General features: G+C 46.7%; 1 protein-coding gene across 1 annotated transcript; it reads right to left on the reverse strand.

The window, feature by feature from the left end:
- Positions 1-243: 243 nt before the first annotated feature.
- On the reverse strand, positions 244-27825 carry FUBP3 (far upstream element (FUSE) binding protein 3; the record flags this gene model as incomplete). Its single annotated transcript, XM_010151248.1, has 16 exons — positions 27724-27825; positions 21633-21683; positions 21111-21144; positions 19617-19666; positions 17978-18049; positions 17175-17232; positions 14417-14579; positions 13441-13539; positions 11399-11503; positions 10908-11010; positions 10140-10240; positions 8816-8957; positions 4079-4239; positions 3168-3241; positions 2594-2670; positions 244-320 (listed from the first exon to the last, which is right to left on the reverse strand). Coding segments are annotated over exons 4-16 (1245 nt in total), but the record flags the coding sequence as incomplete, so codon positions are not given.
- Between the last annotated feature and the right edge of the window lie 153 nt (positions 27826-27978).

Here is a 27978-nt window from a genome sequence, read left to right on the forward strand (position 1 = left end):
GTTTCCCCAGCCGGTTAATTTATTTAAGATGGGGGAAGTAATTAAAATCTAAATACATGTGTAGGGGTTGGGGGTCTGCCCCTCCTCCCACAAGGGGGGCACTCTCCAGCCTGTCCCTAGGAAGCCTGCTCAGAGAACAACGCAGCCGGCTCTCTGACAGGGCCAAGGAACGGGCGGCAGCGCTCGGGGAAGCGGCTCTTCACAGAGCTCGCTTCAAACTGAAGTGCAAAAGCAGCTATTTACCTGCTTTTTTACTTTCTTATAATAACCCTCCCAAGCCTTGGTGAGCTCCACCTGGCCTGCCTGGGTACCACTGCGGTCTGCAGCAGAAGAAAGCTGTGAAGGCCGCTCAAAGCACAGCAGTCTCTTGTCTGGCCTCTCGCCTCACCCAGACTGCCTTCTGCATGCCTGGCTATGAACGGGAACACGGGGGATCCTAAGTACGCAGGGAACCAGAGAGCCAACATTCTCTGTCAGGTTCAACGGCAGGAATAAAACATCCGGCCCCAAAACACAGCACTGCGGCACTAAACCCGTACGCGGGCAGGATAGAGGCGAGGCAGGATGCTTCGCTGGCCTTGGGAGCCAGCAGGATCCTGGTACGCTCACTGCAACGCCACCGTCATTGGGATACTGCGCTGGTTTTAGCTGGGACAGAGTTAATGTTCCTCCCAGTTGCCAGTAAGAGTGCTTTGGATCTGTGCTGAGAAGAATGTTGATGACACACTGATGATTTTAGGCATTGCCAAGCAATGTTTGCATTAAGCCAAGGACGTTTTCAGTGTCTCACATTGCCCCTGTGTTCCCAGGCTCTTCTCTGCAAGAAGCTGGGAGGGGATGCAGCGCAGAGAGCTGACCCAAACCGACGTTTCATGCCATAAACCATCATGCTCAGTACATAAGTTGGGGGGTGCACCAGGGGTCTCTCTCTCTGGTCTCACTCAGGGAAAGGCTGGGTGTCTGTCAGCAGGTGGTGAGCAGTTATATCATTTGCTTTCTTTTCCATTATTAGTAAAATTAGCATTGTTGGTATAATTCTTTTATTTCATTTACTTTCAATTATGAAATTGTTCTTATCTCAACCCACGGTTTTCCTTGTCTTTTCCTCTGATTCTCCTCCCCATCCCGTTGGAGAGGGGGAAAGTGAGCAAGGGAGGGTACTTTGTTGGTGGCTGGGGTTAAACCACAACAGACAAAGCTGCGCTACCTGTGACCAGGGGACTCCAAGGGTCAGTGCTGCTTACAGCAGGCTCCAAAGCCAAGAGGTGTCAGCTACGTTAACAGTGCAGCACCAAGGATTTCCAAGTTTCAGAAATGCACGTTGTCACAAACATGAAAACCTGGTTAGTGTTACAGGGAATCACAAATGCAATTGCAGACATCGCTCCTCCAACCTTTCCTCTACCTCAGGCGCCTCGAAGAGTGGGAATTTACACTGAAGTTAATAATCTACTTCATTAGTAAACTAGCCTTAGGACTGAAAAGCACATGTCATTAAACTCCTTTAAAATTAACAGCTCCTCCCGCCCCTTTCTGGTGCTCAGCTTTAGTTTCACACACGACCAGGCCATTAAAAAACTATTTCCTGAAAAACTGTGATTGAGAAGTGTCTGCTGGACATCACTGCCCATCACACAAGCTTTGAGATTACCAAGCAGCTCATGAATTTGCTCTGTTCAGGGAAAGCCACTACTCTGGGTGCTGAAGACATGGGATCATACAGTTACCAACGTCACCACTGCTTCAATTATTCCAGAACTGGGGACTCCCCCATTCCAACCTGCTGAATTTTGACTAAACGGGGTTTTAGGAAGAGATGATGCTTTGAACCTTGAAGAGTATCAGCCAGCCTGACTCAGTGCTGATGGCTTGGGGTGGAAAGCGCAGGAGCAGGGGTGATCTGGGCTCAGTTTCTACACTCATGACTAAGGACATGGATGCACTGATTTGGGTTTTTCATGTATGTGAAAGCTAGTTATCCTGCTGGCCTCATCCTGAGCATTTAGCTCTGTGGAGGCTGAACAGTTCTCATGGATCCCCAGAAGGAGACAAGGGGACACTCCTACAGCCGGTGTGGATGAACCAGGATGGAAGAAAGGATATGCAGGGCTTCCACTTTCTGCATCTCCTTTCCCAGTCTTTCCATCAGAGTGGGAGTTGACCAGCGAGAAAAGCACAGGAGGAACATTTGAAAAAGAAAATCAGCAAGAACCGATGAGAAAAAGAGCGGTGAGGGCTCACCACCAGACACGGCGCGCCTGTTAGGGAGAAGTGGGGTTGGCAAGTGCTTGCCTGGGAAGTCCTGGCGGAAGAGAGCCTAAGGCAGAAACGTTTAATCGAGAGGAACAGAAAGCAAGGACCGAGCTGGAGCAGAAACAGGCAGCAAGCAGTTAAGTACACAAGTTTTCAGTGGACTTCAGCTTCCTCAGAGCTCAAAGGCCACAGCATGCCTCCACACACCTCTCCAGCTCAGGAAATTGTGCTGCTCTTTTCACACAAGCGGTCTCATGGGTGAATCTTTGTTTTGCCAGCATGAAGCAGCGATTGCAAAGGAAACACCGATCCTTCTCCAACCCAGGCCCTAGACACTTACTTGGGACTTGCTGTCCAGGCTGCTGCCACGTCTGGTAGGTGCTGCCCCAACTCTGTGTCATGAATGCCTGAGGACCACTGCAGAGGACAAGAAGGCACGCTGAGGAGATGACAAAACACTCAACAGGCCATATACGTGAGGTTTCCCACAGAAATGAAATTGTTACTTATAGTCAGCAACTGCTGAGCAAAGAGGAGAACATGGGAACAAGAGGAAACGCTGCGTAGGTGTGACTGATGTCTTGATATTGGTCTGATCCTGAAGCCAAGACGAAGATACATCCGGCGGAGCAGTGCTCCTTGTGCTGTACGCACTGCAGGCTTCCTTCCATGCCCTCTCTGCACTACAGACAGGAATTTGAGAGATGCCCATACCTACATTGTTTAGAATCCAACAGCTACAACCCTTCCTGTAGTCAAGCTTAAAGGATTGATCTCTCTTGCTTCTGAATGCTCACTCTTTCAAAGGCTCCACTTACATATCACCCCTCTTCACGGCCCTCCACCCCTCCCTGGTGCTGTTACAGCTCCCAGGCATTCCCCGCAGCCATCCGCGATGAGACGGAGAAGCTTACTTTTGATGAGGTGTAGCGGGTGCTTGGCTGAACGGACTTTGACCAAATCCTCCGGGTCCACCCATGCTGGTACCCTGTCACAGAATCCACAAATACTTAATGTCAGCTCTCAGCAGACGCAGCAGGAAAGGGGAGCAGTAGGAAAGGGGAGAAGACAGCCCAGAACACATCCCGCTAAACCCCAGCGCCTGAAAGAAGTGACTGACTCGCCAAGGATGAAGTTCTTGGGATTGTTAGCACGTTCCAGGAGCCCAGCTTCAAAAGCAACTCCAGCCAGCCCACAAAGGGGCTAACAGGACTGGGGCACCGTTGGAAGTTTTCCTTTGCACAGCTTGGATCCCGAGGTTGGTATCAAGCCATCTCCTCTCAGGCCAGTTGCTTTGCAGCTGTACCATGCCCCAGTTCAGTATTTCAGTACTTTCTTTTACCCAGTCTCCCCCTTCAGTCGTACTCCAGCCTGACATTATTAAGCTTCAATACCACAGCACTGCATTAAGTGGAAGATAAAAGTAATCCTGGATTTACTGGAGCAAGGAGCTGAGTGTTACTTTCAGGATGATGATGCCAGGACTGTGTCACTCTCATGCAGTGACACTGTCTTCCCTTCACAAAAACCTCCTTTGCCAGCCTTCTCAAACCTTATTATTGCTGTTCTTCCCCCTCATACAGCTGCACACTACCCCTGGTTATATCAAACAGTCAGATCCTTCTGGGACCACAGCAAAAATTAGCCCAAATGATGCTGGAGGGCTATCAAAGTTCAAGACAGCTGCTAAGGGGCAAATGGTTTTGAAGCTGAATAACATATAGGTGTGTATTTTGTGCCATCCTGTAAATCCAGGCCTACCTGGACCTAAGAGTGAAAAACACCACGTCTGAAAGAGACCAAGATCAACAGAGATGGAACTTACACCAACTTTCTCATCTATGAGATGTCTAGCGAGTTCAATTTGCTGGGGAACTCCTCTGATTGTGAATATTCGTACACCGGGGTCGGTGTTTGGAGGTGGGTTTCGCTGGAGCTCCACGTGGGCTCCCGACTGCTGATTTATGCTCTTGATGTTCTCACCACCTGAAGAAAAGAAATCCAAGACGTAAGGAGGGATATTCAACATCTCTTCCCATAAAAGCCTATCAAAGTCAGATTCTGGTAAGAGAACAGTCACGTGCCTCAGGGGAGGGGGGTTGGAGGCTGGCAACAGCGTGAGAAACCACAGTACTGGAGCTGGTGTTGCATCCTTACACTGCCTCCTCAGCATGGCCTGAAACTGCGAGCGACTGCAGTGGTGTCGGGGGTCATGGACGTGCTGCTTTAAGCACACACACAGCCCTTGTGTTCACCTTGCTAGGCTCCCAACAAAACACAGCGTGGCCAAGACACGCTTGGACAAACCAGATGTAAAAGGCTGAACTGACCAAATTCTGGTGGTTTTGGTACAGCCGTTCACAACCTGCAAGAAATCAACGTCACCTGCACCTGAAACATTTCTTCCCTTTCATCCATGAGGCTTTTTCTCCATCACCAGACATTCTTTCCAACAAGGCAAAAAGCCACCAGCCACATACCTTGTAGCTTAAAACCAAAGCTTCCACTTTCTCACAATCACGTGTTGTTCAATCGGTTGTTCCCTTAAGGAAATCTCTGCCTACCACACGCCCTGCTCAGGCCGCAGCCTACACAACCGCGCAGGGTTCCCGGCGGTCCCCCCGCTATTCCAGAGCTCGGTGTGGGTGCAGTGAACACACCTAGCTAGCCTGCCATCTGCCCTAGTACACCAGAGCGCAGCGGAATGCGGCAGGGCCAGTGGCAGTAGATCCCCTTCCCCTGCTAGGTCCCGGTCTCTTAATGAAATTTGCTTAACAAAAGCCTCAGCCAATGCTACAATGGTTCAATTCTTCTTGGGGAAGCTCACACAACTTACAGACCCGCTCCACTCAACTGGAGAAATTAAAGAGTGCCGGGGGAAGGAAGGGGTTTTTTTAGAACTTCTAATTAACAAACCAAAAAAATCACCAGCCAAAAGGACATGCAGCAAGCGGGAAGAGCCAAGGAAGCTAGGATTTGGGTTTGGTTTTAGGGTCTCAGAAAAGAAACCTCTGTATTGCACTTGTTTCCATCTCTATCCATGCAGCACAACTTCAAAACAAATGTGGATGTTGCAGACCCTTGTTCAGTTCATTGTAATGGACTGGTGACCTTTTTAACACTCTAAAGCCTTCTCGGGGAAGGGAGGAGGAAAAGTTGCCAAAGGGCAATTAACTCTTTCTAAATGAATTTTTGAAGACACATTTAACAAAAGATAATCATGTCACATCCCTGGGCAGACAACAGGGATTGTACTGTGCAGCCAAAAGCCAAGCCACTTATTTTGAGTCAAGCATGGGAAAGACGAAGCTTCAAAACCAAGAAGGGTTTTTTTATGCAACGCTTCTGTCAGAGGCCGACTCCTCTGAAGCTCTGGTTTTACATACTGAGGTGAGACCTGAATCAACAGCCATTTCATCTGCTTAAGGAAAACAGAGGACCCTTTCAGTCAACACGACTTCAATCGTGAAGGACTGGGAGAAATTCTTTACTGGGTGAGAGAGGTGTAACCACGGGCTGCTATGTGTAAACCAAACTAGGTTTCTCCTTCCAAGAGGGGATGAAAAATTGGAGAATATGGAATTCAAATAATTTCCCCATTTAGCACTCAGCACCAAGCTGGCAGTTGTTGGGGCTGTTTCCACATCAGCTCCCCCCTAGACCAAACTGCAGGATCACATTAGTCGGCTCGGCAGGTTCAGTCAGCAGCTGCAAGCTCCACCCCGTACCTGGCATCCTTCTCCCTCTCACCCTGCAGCCTGGCATGTGCCACAGCGCTCCCTCCCACCCACGCCATCCCAGCTCAGCCCCCAGAGCACGCAGACCAAGTGAGGCGGGCAGCGCGGCGCCGGGAGGACTTCACCTTCCCCCATGGCGGGGTGACCCGCTCGGCACGGGGTGCCAGTCTAGAGGCGCATTCAGCCGCCCGCTCCATTCTTCTACCTGATGGGGGGCAGGAGTGATCCAAGGGTGGCCCCCCAGCTAGACGTGAAATCGTAAAGCAATTAATCAAACCTGCTAAAAGGCAGAGCTGACAGGAGCCAGGCTGGCTGCGTTATCTGTCAATATTGCCGTATTTATCATGGAAATCCAGCGGGGGCCCAGCGAGGCTGCAGTTTGTTTCCAAGCACCAGCAAACACAGAAAGCGCTTGACATGTGTGTGGTGCTCGTCTCCACCCTTCCTCTCCTCCAGTCTTTCAGACAAGAAAAGCTGCACCTACCCACCCTCTAGAGGAAAGAGCTACGCACATGATCTGCGGGGAGCTGAGCACTGCTTGGCGGCTCAGAAAGGCTCGCACTCCCAAAACAAGGAGTGAGGCCCACGAGGAAAGGGCCCTAAACCTTCTGTCGTATACACTGCAGAAACTTAGCCAAACTGCCCCGTCTCCCTCTTTCCCCTCCCTGTTCGAGGGGTGACATGGAGCTGGAAGCACAGCGGTTACCTGGCCACACGGCATACCTTACACCGGGGGGCAGGCCAAGACACCCAGTGCTTGGGTGCCAACCCTGGAGACCAAGCTATGTGTGCCCTGAGGATGGGCCAGATTTTACAGAGCAGGCTAACAGCCAACTCCTGTATCACAGGGGGGGAAAAGTAAAAGGCAAAGAGAAAGCTGGAAACTGCTCAGAAACTAAAAAAGGGGGTGCAAGTGTTTTACAAGTGGTCACTGTTAAAAAGAAACCACTAACATCCCCTCTCCTTTGTAAGAAATAGGAAGAATCAGGCGTCTTGCGTCAACATATGGAGAGGGTGGTACACCCATCCCGGTCCAGGCCCCAGAAAGCAACGCTACAGCCGTCACTCACTTGACAGAAGTGAAGGCTGCAACAGCCTAAGAGCACAGGCGCTGTAAGAACATCGATTACAAGGTGGTATTACAAAGCTATGAGCACTCAAATCACCATACAACCAGTAATTAGTCACTCCAGCAAGCTTCTGATGTGGCCGGGTAAGAATCTCTGTTTTGCTGTTGTGGAGACAAAGGTAAAAAGCTCCCCTTCACCCCCATGGCGAGCCCGTGCCAGGCCACGCAACTCCACTACCTGCCTTTATCTTTTCAGCAGGCAGTCGCAAACGCGCCACTTCAGTGCGCTGCTCAACAAGAAGTGACCTTTCCCGATCCTTTGATAAGGCTGACTAATGGATACAGCAATAAAGCTTCATTATAATTTGATTTTTCCATACATGTAACTCTCCCTGGCAGGCTTCACATTTGCTTTGCTTGATTCTCTGCCCAACTGGACTGTTTGCTGAGATCAAGCACCAATTGCTCTGTAATTTCTGCATAATGGGGGGAGCAGGTGGGTTTTTCATACTGAAGAAAGTTCTGGGGTTTGTGAACAGGTTTATGGCAAGGAACAACATCTGAAAGCGACTGCAGACACGCTGCTGCCATGCCTGTGTCCCGTACCTGTGTCCCTTGTCACCCAATAAGGCAGCAGTTCAGGGTGCCAGAGGGGCCAGGCACACGGGAGGGAGATGCAGGCAGGGGAAGAGGGCAAATTTCATCACACGTTCGGTCCTGCCCAACGGGACGGCAGGAAGCGAAATGGCACTGAAATGTGGCGCAGCGCCCTCAAGACTCTGCTTCCTTTACCACTGCAGCTGATCTATTCCTACCCTATTCCCCCCCCGCCTGCTGAGGCTAAGCGCCAACGGTGATTACCTAAGTACCAGTTAAGGCATATGTGTGTCTTTCTGTAATAGGGGGATACCAAAATTAAATACAATGCCTTCAATACCTCCGCGTATGAACTCAGAAGCATTCCAACGATTCGGAGCAACAGAGCTCTTCTGTTCCTGGCTCTAAGCTAAGTACAGCCATTACCCGACGTACGTGCGGCTCATGCTCTGCGACAGACTGCTGCTCTGGTTTCACAACCGCCTTGGGGGTGTGCTGGTCCTCGAGGAGGACCACTCCTTGTCCATCTCCCTGGACATCGAATCTCTTCATGCTAAGGCAGCCGAGAGCCTCCACAGCAGCAAAGATGCTCATCTGAACGAGAAGAGGCGCATGAGCCAGGCAGGGCCACCAGCCTGCTCCGTGACAGGCTCAGGCACAGACAAATCCCACTGCTTCACTTCATTCATCAGACACTGGGTACGTGGCTGGAAGCAGGTACTGTTATTACCGCGTTCAGCCACCTTCCATTTTATCACATGGCACCCTCAGAAATCCAGCATGAGGAAATGACTGTTCTGCTTGCCCCTGATAAACTGTCCTTTCAACGAATTCTCTACAAAAAGAATCCACAAACAAACCTGCCTTTTCTCAGCCAGCTGCTTCTTATAACAAGCTTACTTGACAGCTCTGCATGAAGAGCCTCTCTTACGTATTGTGAGCAAGAGCCCGGAGAGTACAATTATGAGTGAGAGCGCCACAAAGAAAACAACCACAAGCGCTTCTAGCTTATTCCTCTGCTGCATTCACCAGCCACTAAATACCTGCAATTACAGAAAACTCCAAAGCCAGGAGTTTTTTTTCCTGTCAGGCAGTAGGAATGTGACCATCCCGAGAGAGAAAGATGGCAAGCTCCAGGGTGCAGTATCGCCGGACCCACCTTTGCCTATAACGAGGCCACACTTATCGGCTGGCACTGTGTAGGTTATTTCCTGAATGCCCCCAGGTGTTCCAATGCTCCAGTCCCCACGGCCACGACCTCTTCCTCGGGCGACAGCCAAGCTTCCAAAGCCATCTCGCTCCTTGGAAGGCAAAAAAAAAATCATCTGTATCAGTGTTTTTTTTTGCTGGCTCTGATGTCCATTAAAACCAAAATATAGCAAGGTAAGTTAAACTGCATGATAATCAATGGCGCTGAATTAAGATATTCTTGGACTTCAGTTTCACATTCGAGATTCTGAAGCACTTTAAAGAAATGCCAAGTAACGTCGTTTACAGCTGCCTTCCTGACTCAGGAGGATATTTATATTTTTTAAATGCATGCCTTTGTATCTGCTGAAATAAACCTATAAACAAGCATCAACTACTAAAGGAGTTTTAGTTTGTGATGGGGCCTTTCCTTAGAGCAACAACAGACCTTGGCACCGACACACAGAGCAGTTGCTTCCAAACCCTTTTAAGTGTCATTCTTTAAAGAACTGCTGGAATTACTCAGTAAAATGTACGTTTTCCAAAACTTCAAAAGGAAGCTTTTAAGTTCAAAGACACTTAAAGGACATACCTATTTTGGGTTACTGATTTCGCCAGAAGCAAAGGCCATTGGCAGTCAGAGGCTATCACGACAGACCTCAACATTTAAGTGATTGAAAAAATTACAATATCAAGTGTTCGAAGCAGATCTCAGGGCAAGAAGGGGCATCGACACCTATCCTCAATGAACGTACCATGCTCAGGTATCTGGTCTGGAATGGCCCAACATCTTTAGTTCCCATAATGCAAAGGGAATATACCACCTGCTTTGTGAGTCTGCCCTACTACTTCACCCATCTTTGTTCTTCTTGCTCTCGGACAGTGCGATGTTGGTGCCTTTCCCAGAGCACAGCGAACGTGTACGTGAGCATCCCCTGCCCTCCCCTGCCTCCCACAGCCAGCGGACCAGAGGGCTGGAGTCGGGAGAGGCATTGCTGAGCACTGTTAATGCTCTGCTGTCCAAGCGTTACTCAGCCCTCCGAGCAGGGCCTCCAGTCGCTGTCTCATGCTGCTGCTGGACTCTGCCCCACCAGGTCATTTCCAAACAATGTAAGAACAACTAGACACGTTAAAAACACCCAAATAAACAACACCCAAACCTAGCAGCTCTGTCCTGGGCAGCACGCGTGGCCTGCCAGAGGGAAAATCCAACACTGCTGTTGCTCAGATGGTGGCATCCATCCAGACTACATTCTGATAGGAGCACTTCCCTCCCGAGAGCCCCCGGAACCCACCTGTGCTGTGAGAATGAGCTCACTGATGATGTGTGCCGCGTGTTGACACCTATCGGGAAGCCCCATGACCTGCGCGACTCTTTCCGAACTAATCCCATCATCTGTGAAGAGAAGTGGCAGAGACAAAATTAAAAGGAGCAAACGTCCACCCGCCAACACAAGCTCCTTCTAGCACCGCTAGCAGCATTTCCACATCACCACCCCCAGAGCTACCTCTTCCCTCCACCTTCAGCCCCTCTTCCGTGTACCGAAAGAGGACAAAACCCAACCCACACAGCAGAGGGAACAACGTTCCGAAGGCAATGCTTCCCAATGTCAAAAAGCAATGAAAGAGACTGATAAAATTTTTAAGAGGACAAAGGCAGCTTTGATAGGTGATCAGACAGCCAAGGACCCAGAGACAGTTACTTAGAATTAATCAACTCCTGATCCCCAAAGGCTTTAATGTCCTGAAGGAGAATTCTTTAACAGGAAATAAACATGGATTTTTTTGTTACTGTTATTTTGTTTATCCATATAATTAGCACTCAAGACACGACTGCTGTGACATCTAATGTTTGCAAATGAGCTGTATATAAACTTACTCTCTGAAAAACCAAAAGTGCACGAGGAAGCAGGACATCACATTTAAACAGGTTTCAGAAAGAGACACAATGCACCTTTAAATTAGGAAAGCCTAGCTGCTGTAACCTCACATCAGAGTCGTCTGAGCAATCCCAAACGGGAAGACTGGTCAGAAAGTAATGGCTCTCCCATCCTCACACAAACCTGGTTTAAATTGAATCCTAACTCCAGCATCATTCTGAATCTTTTTGATCATTTCTCCATTTCTTCCTATCACAATTCCAACAGCAAACCTGGGCACAGAGACCTGATGGGAAAGGCAAAGCAGTATGAAAGCTCAGAGAACTAGACTGAATTACTCTGATTTTACAAGGAGATGCTCTTAACTACGAGGACAGGCCACGTTGCACAGCTCCAGGCTACAGAACCGTATCCCTTAAGAAAAACAAACACGTGGCCACAAATTCCTTCCCCGCTAAATGAACTCTGCACTACAAGAATGCAGCTTCAAAAGACAATTAGCAAAGCACCATCTGGGAGTCCATGAGAACTCCTCAGCAGCCAGACTCGCTCTTCTGGCAACAGGACACAATGCCTTTAAGAACACACTTACAGGTTACACGTGCGATTTGATGACTTCCACCCACTACCCATCCCACAGGGAGGTTAGCAGAGTACTGGTGAAGAAAACATACCTCTATGCTGCCTCCTCCCATTCTAGAACTGAAATCATTGCGTACGCCTCGGAAGTCTGCCTGATCTTTCTCTCGGATGATCTCCAGTACCATTTCCCTTGCTTGCTACATGGGGAAAGAAGTTACAGTTAGCTTAAAATTCTTCTGCTTGCCATCTTGCTGTTAGGGCCTCAACAGTGGCTAATGGTCAGGTGTCGGGAAAAGCGATCTCCATCTGCTTAACGGAAACAGCACAGATCCAGGATTTCTTTTACCTCAGCCGATGGAGATCTGCTCTCGACGGCATCTTCCAGGTCTGCCAAAACCTACCAAGCATGTGCAACTGCTTCCTTCAGTCTTTCAAAAAGGCCCTATAGCTTTTAAAATACCTTTTGGTTTGGGTTTTTTAAAAATTAAAGGAAGGGAAGGCCCTTTCCTACTGGGTAGGACTGAAAGCAGTACAGTAAGGCCGAAGCTGTGGTTGCGTAGCAGAGAGCGTGCCCACTAAGAGCTAGAGCGCCCGTGCCAAAGCGGCAGATGGGCAGCACTGACCTTACTGACACTCAGAAAAGTTAAGCCCAAGTCTACAGAAATCCAGCAAGACGTTTTCTAGGATAAATAAATATTCTTCCTACCTACTTGCAGCCCTCAAGGCCATTCACAAGACTGCACATAGCCCAGCTAGTAACAGTCACCACTGAAACCAAGCCTGTGTGTCAACCCAAAGCCTTTGTTTCTGTACAGCACCTCGTCAAGCTTTCGATGTTTTGGTTCTGTTTCCAGGTTTGAGGGACGCTGGTAAACCTGACTCACATTTTAACGTATTTTCCGTGCCCCCATGGTATTTTTTACAAAAGGAAACAACCCAAGCCATTTGAGAGATGGGAAAACAGAAATAAGGGCAATGGAGAGATTTCATAAGGATTTGAGAGTGTCAAGAAATGCTGCTGCAGCACCCAGCGAACCCCACCAAACTCAAGGATTCATCAAGCTTCTTAAGTGCTTTATAAGCATGCTCAACTTTGCTAAGCGCCTCAAAGATCTTCCAGCCTATGCAGTCTCCACGTGCTTGGCAGGATTTATGGCACCCAAGACGTGACAACAGCAAATCTTTCAAGGCAGAAGAAACCACCTGGGAAGTAGCAGCACCTCAAGCATGACTTGGTTAAAAGTAGCAAGACTGGCATTAAACTCCTTGTACCTCCACAATAAGTGAGAATGTGGAAAAAACAAACCCCCACATTAAAATCTAAGCACCCACTTGCAATAAGGGGTTTGAAAAATACAGCCCAAACATCCTATCCCTGAGCAACATCAACCGTTGCAGCAATTTCTGAGCAGGGAGATCCTATGAAACAGAACAATTTTTATTAGACAGGAATGCTAAGCTAGATTTAAGTACTTAGCAAGGTATGAAAAGCACTTGCTGAGAAGTGCAACACGCCACAGCTAACCTTGAATTCTTTAAGTCAAGCATTCCCGTCACATTGCAACCTTCCAGTCTTTGGCTGACGGTGGGTTTTCGAACCGCAGGTATGAACACATCGGCAGAACCCTGACACAAGGAGACTGAGGTACCAATATTAAGCAAACCCCTTGGTTTCAGGAGTTGTCACTTTTTTTTTTTGGTGTTTTTTTTTTTAATTACCTGCGTCAATTGGCTGTCTGAGATAACGAACCTTCCACAACACTTTCTCAAACGCGTGGTTAAGTTAGTCACTAAAACCCATTTGTTTAAGTAACACAGAGCTACAATTTTTCCTTCCCAGACTGGAAAGCATTTCAAAGCTACTTTCTCCAAACCTTCCTCCTCTGCTCTTCCCCTACCCATGTCTAATACCTACACGGAGTGAGAGCTCCTCGGTTATGCTGGAAACAAGCCAGCACTTGCTAGCCTGGTGTTTTAACTTGCTCTACTCAAACTTCAGCCTTACAGAACGAAACCAGCAAAGCTCATTAATTACATTCACAGTTGGATTCAACTCCATTAGATGCTCACGAACATGCTAAAGTTGAAATTTCTCCTCAGTTCTCTAGAGCAACGGCTTCCTTTTGTTACATACCTGTACTTTAAATGCATCTCCAGTAATACGGAGGGGTTTATCTGCTCCAGTAGGCAATGGACCATCTTGGATCATGATCATTTTCACACCCGTTCGCTCCTGAAGAAAAAGCACAGAGCACTTTGCTAAGCAGAGTCCCTAAACCAAGGGACTGTATTTTTGGTTACTGAGCATTAGGTAGGTCAAATCAGCAGCTTCACACAACGCTCCTTCACCGGTACTTAAAGCACAAATCAGTAGTCGTCCCAGAGGGTAAAGGACTGCCAGAAGGCATGCTACCTCTGAAGTTCTCTGAATTCCTGCCAAAAAAAGAACCTCTCTACTTCAACAACTGATTTTTCAGCCCTTTGCACAAATCCATCACTGTCTGAATATAATAAACTGACCAGTCTTAAAACTATTGGATGACAGAGGCCTATCAGTGCACTCAAAAAACTACATTTTTGACCCACGCGCTTTTCTAAAACCTCCTGTTCTTTAAAAAATTTGTACCAGACAGAGGAATAAAGGATGTCTAGGAACACAGATTTAGACATAACACAACGCTTGTAATTAGAAGAGGGTGGGACAAGAGAACAAAGACAACACACGCCAGCTTTATCACAGATCAGCAACAAAAGAGGAGCACAGCACTGTACAACAGCGTGGCTGGCATGAAAAACTACGGCAGCAGCAGACTAGAGATTGCCTTTTCTCAGCTACAAGGATCCCCTCCTGAACAGCACACACCAAACGTTTTCTAAAGCACACGACTTTCTTTCACAGTCCTGGCCAAACTCCACCACGTGTGTAGCTGGGGCCAAACCGTTTCTTTTTTAACGCACGACTGGGTTTGAGTCCAGCTCTCTGAAGGCAGAAGAGTAGTTCCTGCTGTAGAAGGTTAGAGCATTTAAGGCTCTGCATTCCAGCACACTCAGGCTGATCTAGAGAAGCTGCAGTAGGGAAGACAGCCCTAAAGGAAATGCATCTTGCGCACCTGCAACTGTTTTATTGTTTCACCTCCTTTGCCGATGACTAGACCCACTTTGGATGCCGGGATCAAAATCTCCTGAATCGTACTGTTGCCATCAACATCGTTGTGAAAACCAGGTCCGTTCCGACAGCGATCTACAATCTGCCCCAGTAGCCGTTTTGCTTGTCTTTGGAAAAGAATCGAGGGAAACAACCATTAGACAACACTGTTCCACGTGACCAAGAGACCAGGAACCATTGGAATGGGAAGCGATCGGGGAGAGAAGAAGTGAAAAGATGAAGGAAACCACAGTTAGCACAATGTTTGCTTTTTTGTTTAAAAAAAAAAAAATTTGATGTAGATTTTCCCCTGTCATGATTACTTATAGGCAGTTTGATTTTTGAAAGGGGAAGAGAGAAGGAAGAGCAGCAGCATGCTCTGACCTCTTTGGAAGTTAAGGATAACAGTTGAGCTATAGCATTTGGGGTGCTTATTCTGAATGAAGATGCTCTAGGTTCTAAACTTTCTAAACACAGATACAATATTTGGTACGACTCAAACTCTCTTCTTGGTCGAGACAAAACACACGCTGCTCTGATACTAATGCAGCACATCTGTTAACCACGCTCCCATCAGTCACAGGCAACTACTTTGCTCTTCTGCCTGCTCTTACCAGCAGCACCAGAACACTGTTCTAACACAGCCTCTGCCCCGAGCAGTAGGTGCTGAAGCTACACCGCGAAGCGAGGCAAGGATACTGCAGCAGCAACCAGTGAAAGACTGCGTTCTTCTACTCCTGGTGAGAAGAGACAGACACAAAGAAGCATTTGGGAGATTAAAGATCCCTTCTCTAAAATCTTTAGCATGTCAGCGGTAGCTGACACAGTTTCCCTTCATCTTGGAGACTCCTAGTACCAACACATCCCTTTCCATCCCCTCGCCCACAACCCCTCTCCAAGCAGAGAAGAACCAGTAGTCACTGGTTCCCCACCCCATCTAAAGCACCACCGTCCCCTCTCTCCACAGCAGGCTGCCAAGGAAGCCGTATCAAGCCATACCAGGCACCCTAGGAGGACTGTCTCCTCTCTGGTCTTTTGAGGAAACAGTACAAAGTCAGCCCTCGCAGGCAGACATTCGTCCAGCACAGCTCAGGGGGTGGTAAGCTGGGGCTGCACACAGATCCAAGCACTGCCTTCTCCACAGTCTTCATAACAGGTGGAATTTCTGAAAGCCCACCTCCTGTTCTAGAAGGATCTCAAAAGGCTTTATTAATCTATCTTCACATTCTGCATAAAGTTCTCTTAGTGACAGAGCCCACAACAGTCAGTACACACCGTACTACAAATGAGGAGCGGCCTTTGGGAAGCCAACGCTATGAGTTTGCCACTGGATACAGCTAATGGAAACACTTCTCACACAAAACCCTTCACAGAGAAATCTGACATCTAGATTAGTTTCCTTACTTCGTACCATTTTTCTACAAGCAGCCCAAAAAAAATTGTTCAAACCACCAACCTGCCAAGAATTTTAGCACAAAAGTAAATTAAATTTTGCCTAATTCCATGTCCTCAACACCTTGTTCTGCTTCACAAATTGAGTACTCCTTACTTAGTTTTATTTTATTTAAAGGCAGCCTTGGACATGACTACATTTAAGTCCTCATCTCAGAACCACAGAGTCTTAGCTATACTTCTCCCCCGTTTTCCCCCAACTGCATCTCATCAGGCAACCTGGGTTTTTAATATTTTGCTCTTGTTCCAAAATATCCTTTGCTAAATGGGGAAAAGCACTTCAATATCAGCAAGAATACATTGCCTGCCCTATGATGCGAGCTTGCCAATTATATTTATTCTGGCTCACTGCTTGCAGTATTACGGGAGAATAAGGAGATTTAAGTACCCTTTGACCTTTTAGGAATGGAAGAATGATGAGTGTCTTCTCTTTAGAGAGACAGTCTTTGCGCCCATGTATTTTCACTATCAAATGCAACTCAAAGATTTCCAGATGGATTTTAAAAAACCCACCTACCCAAAGGCTGGGGAGAGAAAGAGCAGCTCCATATGTTAAGTGTGTTCCTGTAAGCCTGAGGATCCTGGATCCAGTTCCAGCAGGAGGTCCTCAACTGGTTTGTGAGAGTCTCAAACTCAGCTCCTGGGAAGGGGGAGGGAGGAAACACTGTCCCTAAAGTTTCTATAGGTCTAAAGAGTAGAAATCCCTGCTGGCTGGCCAGTCTCTACACCATGCAGGGATCATCATTCAAGACTTTGGGTCAGTCCTTCGCTTCTTGTTGGCAGCGATGCAGAGGCAAGCACACCCGTGGGCCTTGCACTGCTCTGCAACAACACCAACACCCCCAGATTATTCTGGAGCGGCACCGACAGGCTCTGGAGGCCTCATGCAGCCGTTCTTCAGCTGGAAGGATGGTCATCTCAATAGCAGTAGGGAAGCCAAGGGGAGAAGTGCCCTTCAACAGCTTAGCTTGGTATCCTGGAAAGCTGCAGTTAGAAAACTGCATCCTAGGTGCCCTAAGAGCAACCTTGCCCTGCGGAGGGGAATTCCATGGAAATTTCTGCAGAGGGTTCAAACTGCAACTGGAGGAAAAAAAAGCCTTTGAGGTGCACAGCTTAAAGCATCAGACCAAGAGGTTCTATGCTCTAGAGACCCTCAAGTTTTTCTAGGCCAACATTTGCTGGTGTGGCTAACCAAGCAGCACCACTGACAGAGCACAGCATTAGGGAGAAGAGAGAGGAGGAGGAGGGAGAGAAACGAAATCAGAACTCACTCGATGCTCTCTGGCGTCCCGGTGAGTACACAGGGCCTCTCAGGCATCCCACCACTGTCTACAAAAGAAACAAGAAGGAAAATTTAATACATGGAATCAAAAACGTGTCAGCTGTTTCAGTAACTATCAAGCACTAATGGAAGCACACACACACCCCTCCCCACCCCTGCACACAGAGCGTGTTAGTGAATTCAAAGACATCCAGGCTCAACGTATTTTAAACGATTTGCTGGATGTCTGCATTCTTTTAAAGCGTTCACGACCAATGAAAGGGAGGGGTAAGAACTCAAATGATATTCATCAACAGGTTCCTGGACAGCACCATAGGACAGGCTTTCCCAAAGCAAACAGGCACTAAAAGAACACACAGACGGCCCTATTTGTTCGACACAAGGCGAGTTGTACAAAGATCTGCCACCACCCTCCTGCAACGTCTTCTGCCGGGACTTGACCAGGCTAAGCAGAGACAAACCGCAGGGCTGAGCAAAGTGGTACCACCAAGAGAAAACTCAACAGCTGCTATTTCAGGTCTCAGCGCGACACGGACTGCCCGCCCATCTGCACCGCACCCGTCTGTTGGGTAAAGACAGTTCCTTAATTGTGTCATTCCCCAAACCACCCGACAGACCTGTTCCTGTGGTGGTCAGGAGGCCAGTCCCGTAGCAGCTCTGCCATGCACGTTAGCCTAACACAGATGAGCTGTTAACGCGGTAACACGCCAAGAGCACGGCAAGGCGCCCGATGTAACAGGCATGTCCTTCGACCTTGAGAACTGTTCACCCTCCACACAACGAGGCTCTTACCTGGAGCAATTTGGATTTTGCAGCCAGACTCTGCCTGAATCCGCGAGATCTGTTCTCCTCCCCTGCCGATTACTGAAATGAATTCAACAAGTATCAGAACATAACGCTTTTCCAAGGAACTGCAGAGCACCTTCCCCTTTTTACTCCGCTACAGCTACCTATCAAGGAACAGTTTGACTCCAGGATTGCAGAAGAAGCACCCACAGAGTGACCAAATTTATCACAGGAGAAAAAGATTAAAATACTGTCAAATGTTACTCTGTTTGCTTGGAAAAGGAAAAACAAAAAAGCTTGTCTTTCACAGGAATGGAATGAGACAGTATGCCAGAAATAAGGCACGAGTTTGAGTGCTGCTAGAAGAGTCATTTATCTTGTCCAGCCTGAACCAATAAACCAGTTATTTGGGATACTAAAAAAGGCGGACTTTTGCTTTTATTTCTTTAAAATTCGTATTTTGCTGCCTCCTTTCAATGGACATGCTGTTTGGCTGGTCTGCACTCAGAACTGCTACATACTGAAATGCTCTATCAACCTGAAGTGAAAACAAACACTGGTCTTCCTCAACTCTGGCACATCGTTGTTCCCCAACGAGACATACTGAGGAGCCACGATGTGCCAATCACCATTCATACCCTTCCCAGACTGCAAAAAGAACAAAACTGTCAAGACAAACAGGTATGCCTGGCTCAGGATGCTCCCACAGAAGCATCTCTCACCTGTGGGTTTGCCACCCCCCTGCCTCTGTCTGCCCCTGAACCAGGATTAGACTGAACAGGGAGATGACATGCCAACAGGGTGTGCAAGCTCCCCTCTCAGCTACAGCATCCCTCCAACGTTCCCCCAGGCGTGGTACCAGGACCGATCAGTGAAGAGGTCTGGCAAAGGAAACGCTTGCACTTCTGCAGGAATCTGAGTTACAGTTTTACAGTGTCTTTAGAGTTGGGACAAAACTTCAGGTGCTATGGGGCAATTATCATGGCCTGTTATTTTCCTTGCTACTCTCCACATACCACAGCGGAAGAGATACACAGATCTAGCAGTGGAAGAGTCTATGCAATGACTTAGTAACACATCAGCAGGAGGTGCCAGTGAAAGGAAGAGTAATGATCATCAAGAGGAAGACAGAAATTAGGAACAAGCTTGAAAGAGAACAGTATTAGGAATGCAAGTCTAGGAGAAATTCTCATCTGAGCAATGCTGGTTGTGTTTCCCTGCAGCAGATGAAGGAAAGATTTACAATTCTGTTTAACGTGCCTTGAGTCAACTCTTAACATTTAAATTTTGTTTTCCTCCCTCAACTCTAAGTTTTGCATATTCAAAGGAAGTAAAATATTTCAGTGAGGGGAAATAAATTCACTTTTGACTTGTTTATGTACTATGCTAGTGGAAATTTAGAGGAGAGAACCACTCAAGTCCTCAGTCTCTTGTATCAGCCTTGTTCTTATAACTGGGACATCAAGCTTCTCCATGCAGTTTGCACCTGGATTTCAAACACAGATCACCCAGTCCCCGTGAAGACAGCATTACACAAGGCTTATCCGAGGCTAGTAAGCACAAAAACTTGTAAGCATATCAGAATAAACAACATTCCTGCACAGACTACACATCACAAAGCATCAAAAGCATCCAAGGTACTTACTAAATCCAACCATTTTATCAGGCACTTTGAACTCTTCTGTTATTACAGCCCTAAAAGAAAAAAAAAAAATAAATCAAGCAGTCATTACAAAGAACACTTTGGAAGACAACGATGTCCCTGCCATGGAAACCAGGCATGGCATGAGGCTCTGGAACACACAAGTAAACACCACATCACAGTAAAATCAGAGGCTTTGGAAGGGACCTCTGGTGGTCACCCTATTTCTCCTGTGCTGGATACATTTCCAGTCTGCTCTCCACTACCTTCAACAGAGCTGTCGGAAGAACGCTTTTTGTCATTCTTGCTCCAGACAGATTTAACAGAATAATGGCAAAGTTTCTTCAATTTTTAGCCTAGACATTCCAAGCCACAGTCTCTTGGATACGCTCTTGCCAAAAGACACTAACCAAAGCCATTCGCGGTATGAATTGCCCCTTCTGGTAGTCACAGGGTTGGGTTTTTGCCTGCTTGTCCTTATCATTCTTTTCCTTGGAACTTATAAAATCTGTTTTCAGCTTATCCGTTGAAGTCTTATTATCTTGAGACTTCCATATCTCCTGCTCTTTGGACTTTTTCAATGTTTTTCTGCCTCAAAACACAGCACCCAAAGCAATTTCCTAAGACCCAACTGTGATCAAGTAGAAAGGAATTAACACTGATCAGTTTTTTGCTTCCACCAGCCTGTGGCGGAGGAACGGTTGCAGCTGGACAAACCTAGCTGAAAACCAACCACCCAAACCAGAAAGGAACCAATTCAGGCTCTTCAACCTAATCCATGCCCCGTCTGTTGCTGCCTTTGCTGGATGTTAGCTTTAACCTATCCATTAAAAATGGAAGGTTCTAGAGTCTTCATGGATATTGTCACCCTTTCTGCCCAGGCCTCCAGACAGCTGGTTATGGTGGAAAGGCACTACTGTCAGCCCAAAGGTGAACTCTGCTTCAGAAATGCTAGCCCCTTCCTACTCAAAACAATTCCTTAAGACCAGGGTTCAACAAAGACTGAGAGTTTTACTTTGGTATTAGATGCTGAGACATGCTGTGTGATAACTCATGCTTGCCTCAGTCTCCTCAAAACATCTTTGACAGAGGAGTCATCCTTACACCAACAAAACTAAAAATAATACTATTAATAATAATGATTAACAAAAATATCTATCTGCCCATTAAATTCTTCCAACTTCTGTCAAAATACCAAAGTTTTGTTTACATTTCCTTTCTTCCTCCCTGCCTGGGCACAGGAAGGGAAAGGAGGGAGAGTTTATTCTCCTCAGCCCTGCAGATTTCCAGGAACCAAATCCAAGTTTCACATCGACTCTCCTTTCTTCATCACAACAAACAGCCTTAAAGGGTTAGCAGAAACCCCAGCCTGGAGAAAACCCAAGCTGGCAGTTTCTCCACATTCTCAACCTCTGACTTCCTAACACTACTACAGATGGTGGATCAATAAACAATTAGAATTGATCAATAAATAATAAAACATAACCCACTGCTTACCTTTGATGTACCAGGGCCCCTAACTGGTTACCTACTGTGGCAGAGAGAGAAAAAAGGGAAAAAAAATCAAAGCATTAGCACGGATAAACTAACTTCATCCCTACAGAAAAAGAGTTCTTACCATTTCATCAAAAAAAGAAAGAAAAGCAAAACAGTAATTTAGGTTCAGTGGCTGAAATGAATGCGTTATGTGGTACAAAACAGGAGGGGATTTCTTGATCAACACACACCACAACCCAGTGTCCAGCTGAACACAGGATAGGGAATTGATCCGCGTCTTCCCATGCTGAGAGTCATGGGAGAAAATCCTGCCTACCCAAATCCAAATCCCTGCAACTAGCCTCCCACCCTTCCCAAATTAAGCCCAAAGTAGTTAAAAAAAAAAAAAAGAAAAAAGGGTGGTTGGGAAGAGAGAGAAAAGACATTTCAAGCAGACTGGGTTGTATTAAAAACAAAAATGAAAGCTGAGCGGGCTCAGAGGTTTGGTGCAGGTAAAATGCATTCAAGACTGCTCGCACATACTTCTCTCTGTGTCTCTGATCTGTGCTCCATGGAGCCCACTTACACGGAGACCTGTTAAAGGAATAGGTCTGTTCAGTAACCCTGACCCAAACAGCATTTAGAGAAAACCCCCCTTTTACTGAAGGCACACATTCCAGGCATATCTGCAATGTTAGCTGGTGGTCCAGTTATGATTAGCAGTTATCTCCCTGGCTGACAACCCTCAAACAGATTTTCCTCCCCCTCCCGCAACCCCAACAGATTAGATCTTACTTCCAAATGTTAATGGGGAAAATATCATTAGACCAACACATGCAAAGTGGGAACACATGCCCTGCTGGGCTTCCTACTGGACTTAGCCTGCAGCAAACCAGCTAAAAACCAGACCATTTGGTCCTAACAACCAGTTGAAAGATTATACCGCATGCCTGGAGGGCACAAGTAGAGAATCAAACGAAACCGGCCAACGTGTGAGCTGTGATAACAAAGATGCTGTTTCAAACTACCTTGCAGCAACCTGCAAATTCTTTGACCTGAAATAAATTGGTGGTCAGCTGGGAGGATTTGGAAAGCGGATGCATCCCACACTCCTAAATCCGGTAGGAAAATGCATAAAGTTTGTGGCCAAACACTTAAATGGAATAGACAGAGAGAGTCAATACTGTATTTCTGCTGTGTGTCAATGCCTTCCGAGGAGCTCAGGACCGAAACATCGATGGCGTATCTGTTTTATTACCCTCCCCAGCTCAGTGATAAGAAAACTGCTGCGTTATTGACTCCCTTAGATTTGCCTTTGCATATTCTCACCCTGAATATAAAAAGCTCTAATTTGAGAGCTATCAATATTGTAGCTGAAGAAGGTGGGTGAGGTAATGGGGAATATTTGCTCTGGCTGATAAGTTACTACCACAGAGCTGAGCAAATATGACCGAACTCAGAATCTCAACATCTTGCCCCAAACTGCGCTCCAAATAGTTTTCCTGTACGCAATAGGTCTGGTGGCTATTGCCGTAGTACAGGATTGCCCCTGCCACTGACCAGGCCAGACATCATCCCAAAATGCCAGGAAGAGTGGTCTTAAGCTACAAGTCTGTATTTAAACATCCACTTCGCATTTCAATTCACCGTAACAGCTCTCTTAGCAGTCTGTTCCACTGCAGCCCCTGCCCACAAATTATGAGACAGACATATATCCTATAATCAACCCCTGAAGTTCACGCGAGGAACAGAAGAGCCTGCATTTTGTAACACAATCCTACACTTGAAAAAAAGACAATTTCTTAGGAGAACACGGTAGGAGCACAAGAAGTTAAATCAGTCAGGGAAATGATGCTTTAGATATATGTAACACTGTCTCCAACAGGACTACACACAGAGTACGCCATTCACCACACCAGGCAGATATCAGCCTTACTGTATATACTAATTATAAAAATTAACCCATAATAAATTACATGTGAGATCTTTCCTTCCGTATTTCACAACTAACCTCCCCATGAGCTGTGGCAGAAGGCAGATAGAGAGAATTGGGAGCGATTTACCTGAAGTCTGTTATGATTTCCCTGTTTTTTTGGGAAGGAAAAAAAGAAACAACAGTTCTCAGTTCCAACAACCTAAAGGTCCATTTGTTCTCAACCTGCCCATTTTGCTCTGAAAGACAGGGACTAATAGAGAGGCAGGGCTGGGGCAGACCATGCTCACTGCAGTACTGAAAGCTGATGTTCTGTTCCATGTCTCCCTCTTCACGCCAGGGAGGGAGCTGAACTCTGCCAAGCCACATACATATTTCCCCCTTTTACATCTATTGAGTACAATTTAACTGTAACTGCAGTCATTTTACTGCAAATAAGGAAAAATACTGAATAAAATCAGCACAATTTCCTATTAATGGCACCTGCTGGTTGACAACTCTTCACTCCGCTTTAGGTTTCACCTTAACTGAATTCTACCTAACAGACACTTCAAACAAATGTGGATTTTTTTTTTCCCATCCCATAAAACACAGCAGTGCCTCCCACTAAATTAATGTGCATGATGGGAATACACAATCTCATCTAGAATATCTTCATGGCTAGAATAAAATCAGAGCAATGTATCTCCCAGATAGCAGTAGAGCAGGGTTGCGTTTCATACTTGTGAACCAAAACGGGGTGATCATAAATGCTAGAAAGAGGCAAGGAAGGCACTAGTTACCTTAATTCTTCAGCATTACATACTGCTAGGTTTTGAATTAATTAGTCAAAGCTTAATTTTCATGTCTGCCTTCACTACAAATCTTTATAGGCTTCAGCCCTAAGCCTTAAACTGCCTTATTTAAAAAACGGTGATCTGTGAAGCTGAGATTTTGAAGAACACTGGCATTTTGTGTATTACAGTAAACTTTCTGCGGAGAGATGTGGAGCTTTGTCCCGGTGCTACTGCAGATGTGTCAAGGAGCATCACTGCTAACTTCCATCAGCAGTAAGACAGGGATAAGATTTCCTTCTGCCCGTTGCCATTTTCATTGAGAACATGCTGGAGTAAAAGAACAGAGTATTCCGTACAACAGCATCATGCTCTGTTTCAGCCCCTCGGCTCTACTACAGCGAAACAGGCCATCTTCAGATTTGGATACACCACAGAAGCCTGGGGAAAGCAGGGGGTGGGGAGAGAGGGCTGTGAGGCTTCTCCGAGGTCTCTCATCTTTGTTTCCCCAGACTTAAAGGATGCCCCAGCCTTCTGCTGCAACACTGCTGCTTAACCCCAAGTATATAACGAAGCTTCTCCCAAAAGCAGTCTAAGCCAGGGCAAGCAAAGGCTAACATTCTGGCCATCGGCCTCTTTCCAGCAGACTAGATCCTTGCTTCCTCTGAACCAGGAGCCTGTTTCTTTAAGGATTATTTAGCATTAAATAAACTTACTAAATTGTGCTGGTAATTAGAGGGACCCATTAATGAGAATGGAGGCCAGGAGCAGCCGTTGGCCATTGACAGAAGGCCTGGGATCTATCCCCAGCAGCAAGTCACAAGCAAGATGCCACCAGGTCTCTGCAGCTCAGAGCTAAGCCCATCTCTAGCACTCCCCCTTGCTGAGGGACATTAACCGCTTACTGCGGGCAGTACAAATAAACCCCCTCTCCCACCTCACTACAGCTATTTGCAGGATTACTTTAAAGGTGATTCCAGAAAGGAGAAATAAAGAAGCCAGGGAAAAGAGAAATAATCAGTCTCAAGCTTCGCCTAATGCCAACAGGCCAGGTCACCAGGGCCAACCCCAGCAGCTCTCCGCTTTAGACGAAGGTTACATTAAAGGAAGCGCAAAAGGCACTCAATCATTTTGGCTTCCAATGCAATGACAAATCTATTTTTCCTGGAAATGCTCTAAAAGCAGCTGAATTTGTTTTGACCAGTACACTGTCACTTCCTAAGCTGACATCAATCAGCCACGCCAGCAGCCGTTCACAACAACAGACAGGCAGAATTAGGTTTTCCTCAAAGACAGACAGTTCTCCCATCACCTTAAGTACTTCCTCTGGATCCAATTTTTTCAGGAGTATTAGCAACAGAACTAATTTTCTGACAGCTACACGAAGATGAGGAAGCAGCGAGAGCTGCACGCAGCCATGAACACGCAGCAGACAGAGGTAAACAACCCAGAGATTTACCACCAGCCTTGTTTCCAAGCTCTCCAGAGCAGCAGCGTGTATCCCAACACCCACACTACAACATTTCCAGAGCACAGGAACAATATAAACAATCGCCCCTTGACAACAAGGTCTCTGAACCGCGGTGGGCACGCGATACCAACGTCCCTTGGCCGCAGCTAATGGTGAACCAAAAGATCATCCAGATGGGAAGCACTTCCCTAATTTAAGTGTCCGATTAAAATCGACTACCATTTCCAGATGCTTAAAGCTAAAGCTGCATTATAGACTTCTAATGCCCTGGCAGCAAGAGCAGGTAGACCAAGACTGAACAAGGTATGGACCACAAACACAGAGCAAGAAGCAGGGCAACTTCCTGAGCTCCTCTGCCAGGCTGCAGGTCTGGGATGCCGGTACAGAGCAGCACAGGAGGATTACAGGATGAGGTGTGGAACTCACCACACCATTGTATTTCAGTGCAGGACTTCCTAGTGCCATTAGCTGAAAGAAGTGGTAGAACCCTTGCTCCTACCCTGACAATTCCTGTTTCTTTGTGAAATTCCAGTCCTTTGAAATATTACTTCCATCATTTCTCTTCCATCACATATTTGGGAAGGGAGTCAGACCAACTTGTGAAACTTAGAGATGTAGATGAACCACTCAAGGGCAAATACAACACTGGAGCTACTTAAAGAACAGTTACAGACGAGGCCCAGTACTGAACTACAGGGTGAGCAAACAGCCATACGTCTTTACAGCAGCAGAACAACATGAGAGTGAGGAGTACAGCCGCTCGGGAAGGCTCTCGCAGGAACAACACCTGCTCCCTGGAGTTACCTATCACAAGAAACCAGCGGTAAGGTACGTTTATAGCCCAGACTGCAACTGTATCGACATGGTTTGTGACAACACAAACAAGGCTCAGCAAGCAATAGGGCTCACCAGGAAAAGTTTAAGTACAAAGTCTAACTTGCGCTGTCATTAAGCACTGCGACCATTTCACATGTTAGAAGTTCATAAAAACCCCATGTTGCCAAGGTCAGGTTTCTCAGTTCAGTCACAGGAATCGATGACAGAAACAGGCAGGACTAATGTCATGAATGACTAATTCCTAGAAGGCTATTTCTATTCTTTTCCACACGCAGCAGTTTCCCTAAGCCCTTCAGGCACAGCTCAACGCTGAACAACCTGCTTGACAGCCGAGCACCTTCCCATAATGAAACCAACACACACCAGTAACACCAGCCCTCGGGCTCCTCACAGACACAGTGATGCTCCAGCCTGAGACACAAAGTGCAGGGGCTCAGCCAGATGAACCCTAAAAGACCACACCAGAGGAGCAGCAACCTCCTGCTTGAACAGAGCCAACACCAGAGAACAAAATAGGCTGTGGCATGTGTTCAGAAGACAGTAGTGTTAGCAAGCCAGAGGCTCCACGTGAAAGAAACTTCCCCCCAAGCTCCAGCATGTTTACTCAGAATGAGATGCAGATGTGCAGTGTGTTCAGCCTTCGTATCAGACAAGTTTTCAAAATGAGGTGCTAGACAGCAGCTTTGCTTATCTCCTCGGTATTCCTGACCGTATCTGTGGGGAAGAGAACCCCTCTGCAGGGCCACCTGCTTCAGTAAAAATACTAGAGGAAACAGGAAAAGGAAGACAGAGCCACTTTTTTGTTTGTTTTAATAACCACCCACAAGAAAAGGTGAGCTCTTTGCATCTAGACAGCAGCAGATAATACAGTTTAAGAACTTCTTGTAATAGTGCATATCAGTAAATTTATAGAAAGGGAAACACCTGGTGTAACATTTTTGTTGTTCCCCCCAACAACATGAAACTAATAACTTTAAATTAATTGTAACGCTCCATTCAATACTAACTACAGTTACCACCCAGTAAATTATTATTTGACTATAGACAATGTTAAATGCTTCAGAGATTTATGAATTCTCAAAGTATTATTATGGAAAAAGCTAACCTAATACAGGAAGTTTCCCTCCAGCTTGCATCAACTTACCATCAACACCTTCTCTCCTTAAAATTCACATACAAGCAATCAGCCAGCAACTCGGCTGCTGTGCTGTGACCACTGCTACAGGTGGAAAAGAGCACAGGTAAGACTGCCCTCCTACGCTGCCCGCTCTCATAAAACAAGGGCCATTAGGGAGGAATAGCTTTACTACTGGTTCTCCACACGTGGGAACCAGCACAGTTCCAATAAGTCCATCCTCCTCCCACCCTCTCCCAGCTACCACACAACAAGATTGAAATTACAGAGCTTGTTTGCAAATTCCCTAAGTTCATGAACTAAGAAAGAATTGCTTCACATTAGTAAGAGTAATGCCTAGGAGGCTGGTGCTATCTAGGTAAGACACAGAGAATCCTGTATAAAATTTTTATACAGAAAGATGCCTTGACTTCCGTCCTTAAAGCAGACAACTGTCTCCACAGATGAATTTCAGGAGCTACATCCACAAATCACAGCCAGCTTACCTCCATCATCCAGGGGTCGTTTCTGTACTCCATAACCGTAGACTGATGGGTCCACAAGTGTTGTAGAATTATTCAAGTGAGGAATATCTCCAATTTTAGCAGCAATCTATAAAAAGAGGGGATAAAAGCATGATTAGCATACCTGAAGTTTCAGCCACCACAGCTAAACGCCCTTTCTTCCAATAAGGCATTTACCTCAGCCCAATCTTCTCTCAGCTATCTAGGTGGCTTCGTAACAGTTCCAAGAGAGCAGTG

The sequence above is a fragment of the Eurypyga helias genome, unplaced genomic scaffold (assembly GCF_000690775.1).
Source record: "Eurypyga helias isolate BGI_N326 unplaced genomic scaffold, ASM69077v1 scaffold3180, whole genome shotgun sequence".
In the NCBI taxonomy this organism is placed as follows: Eukaryota; Metazoa; Chordata; class Aves; order Eurypygiformes; family Eurypygidae; genus Eurypyga; species Eurypyga helias.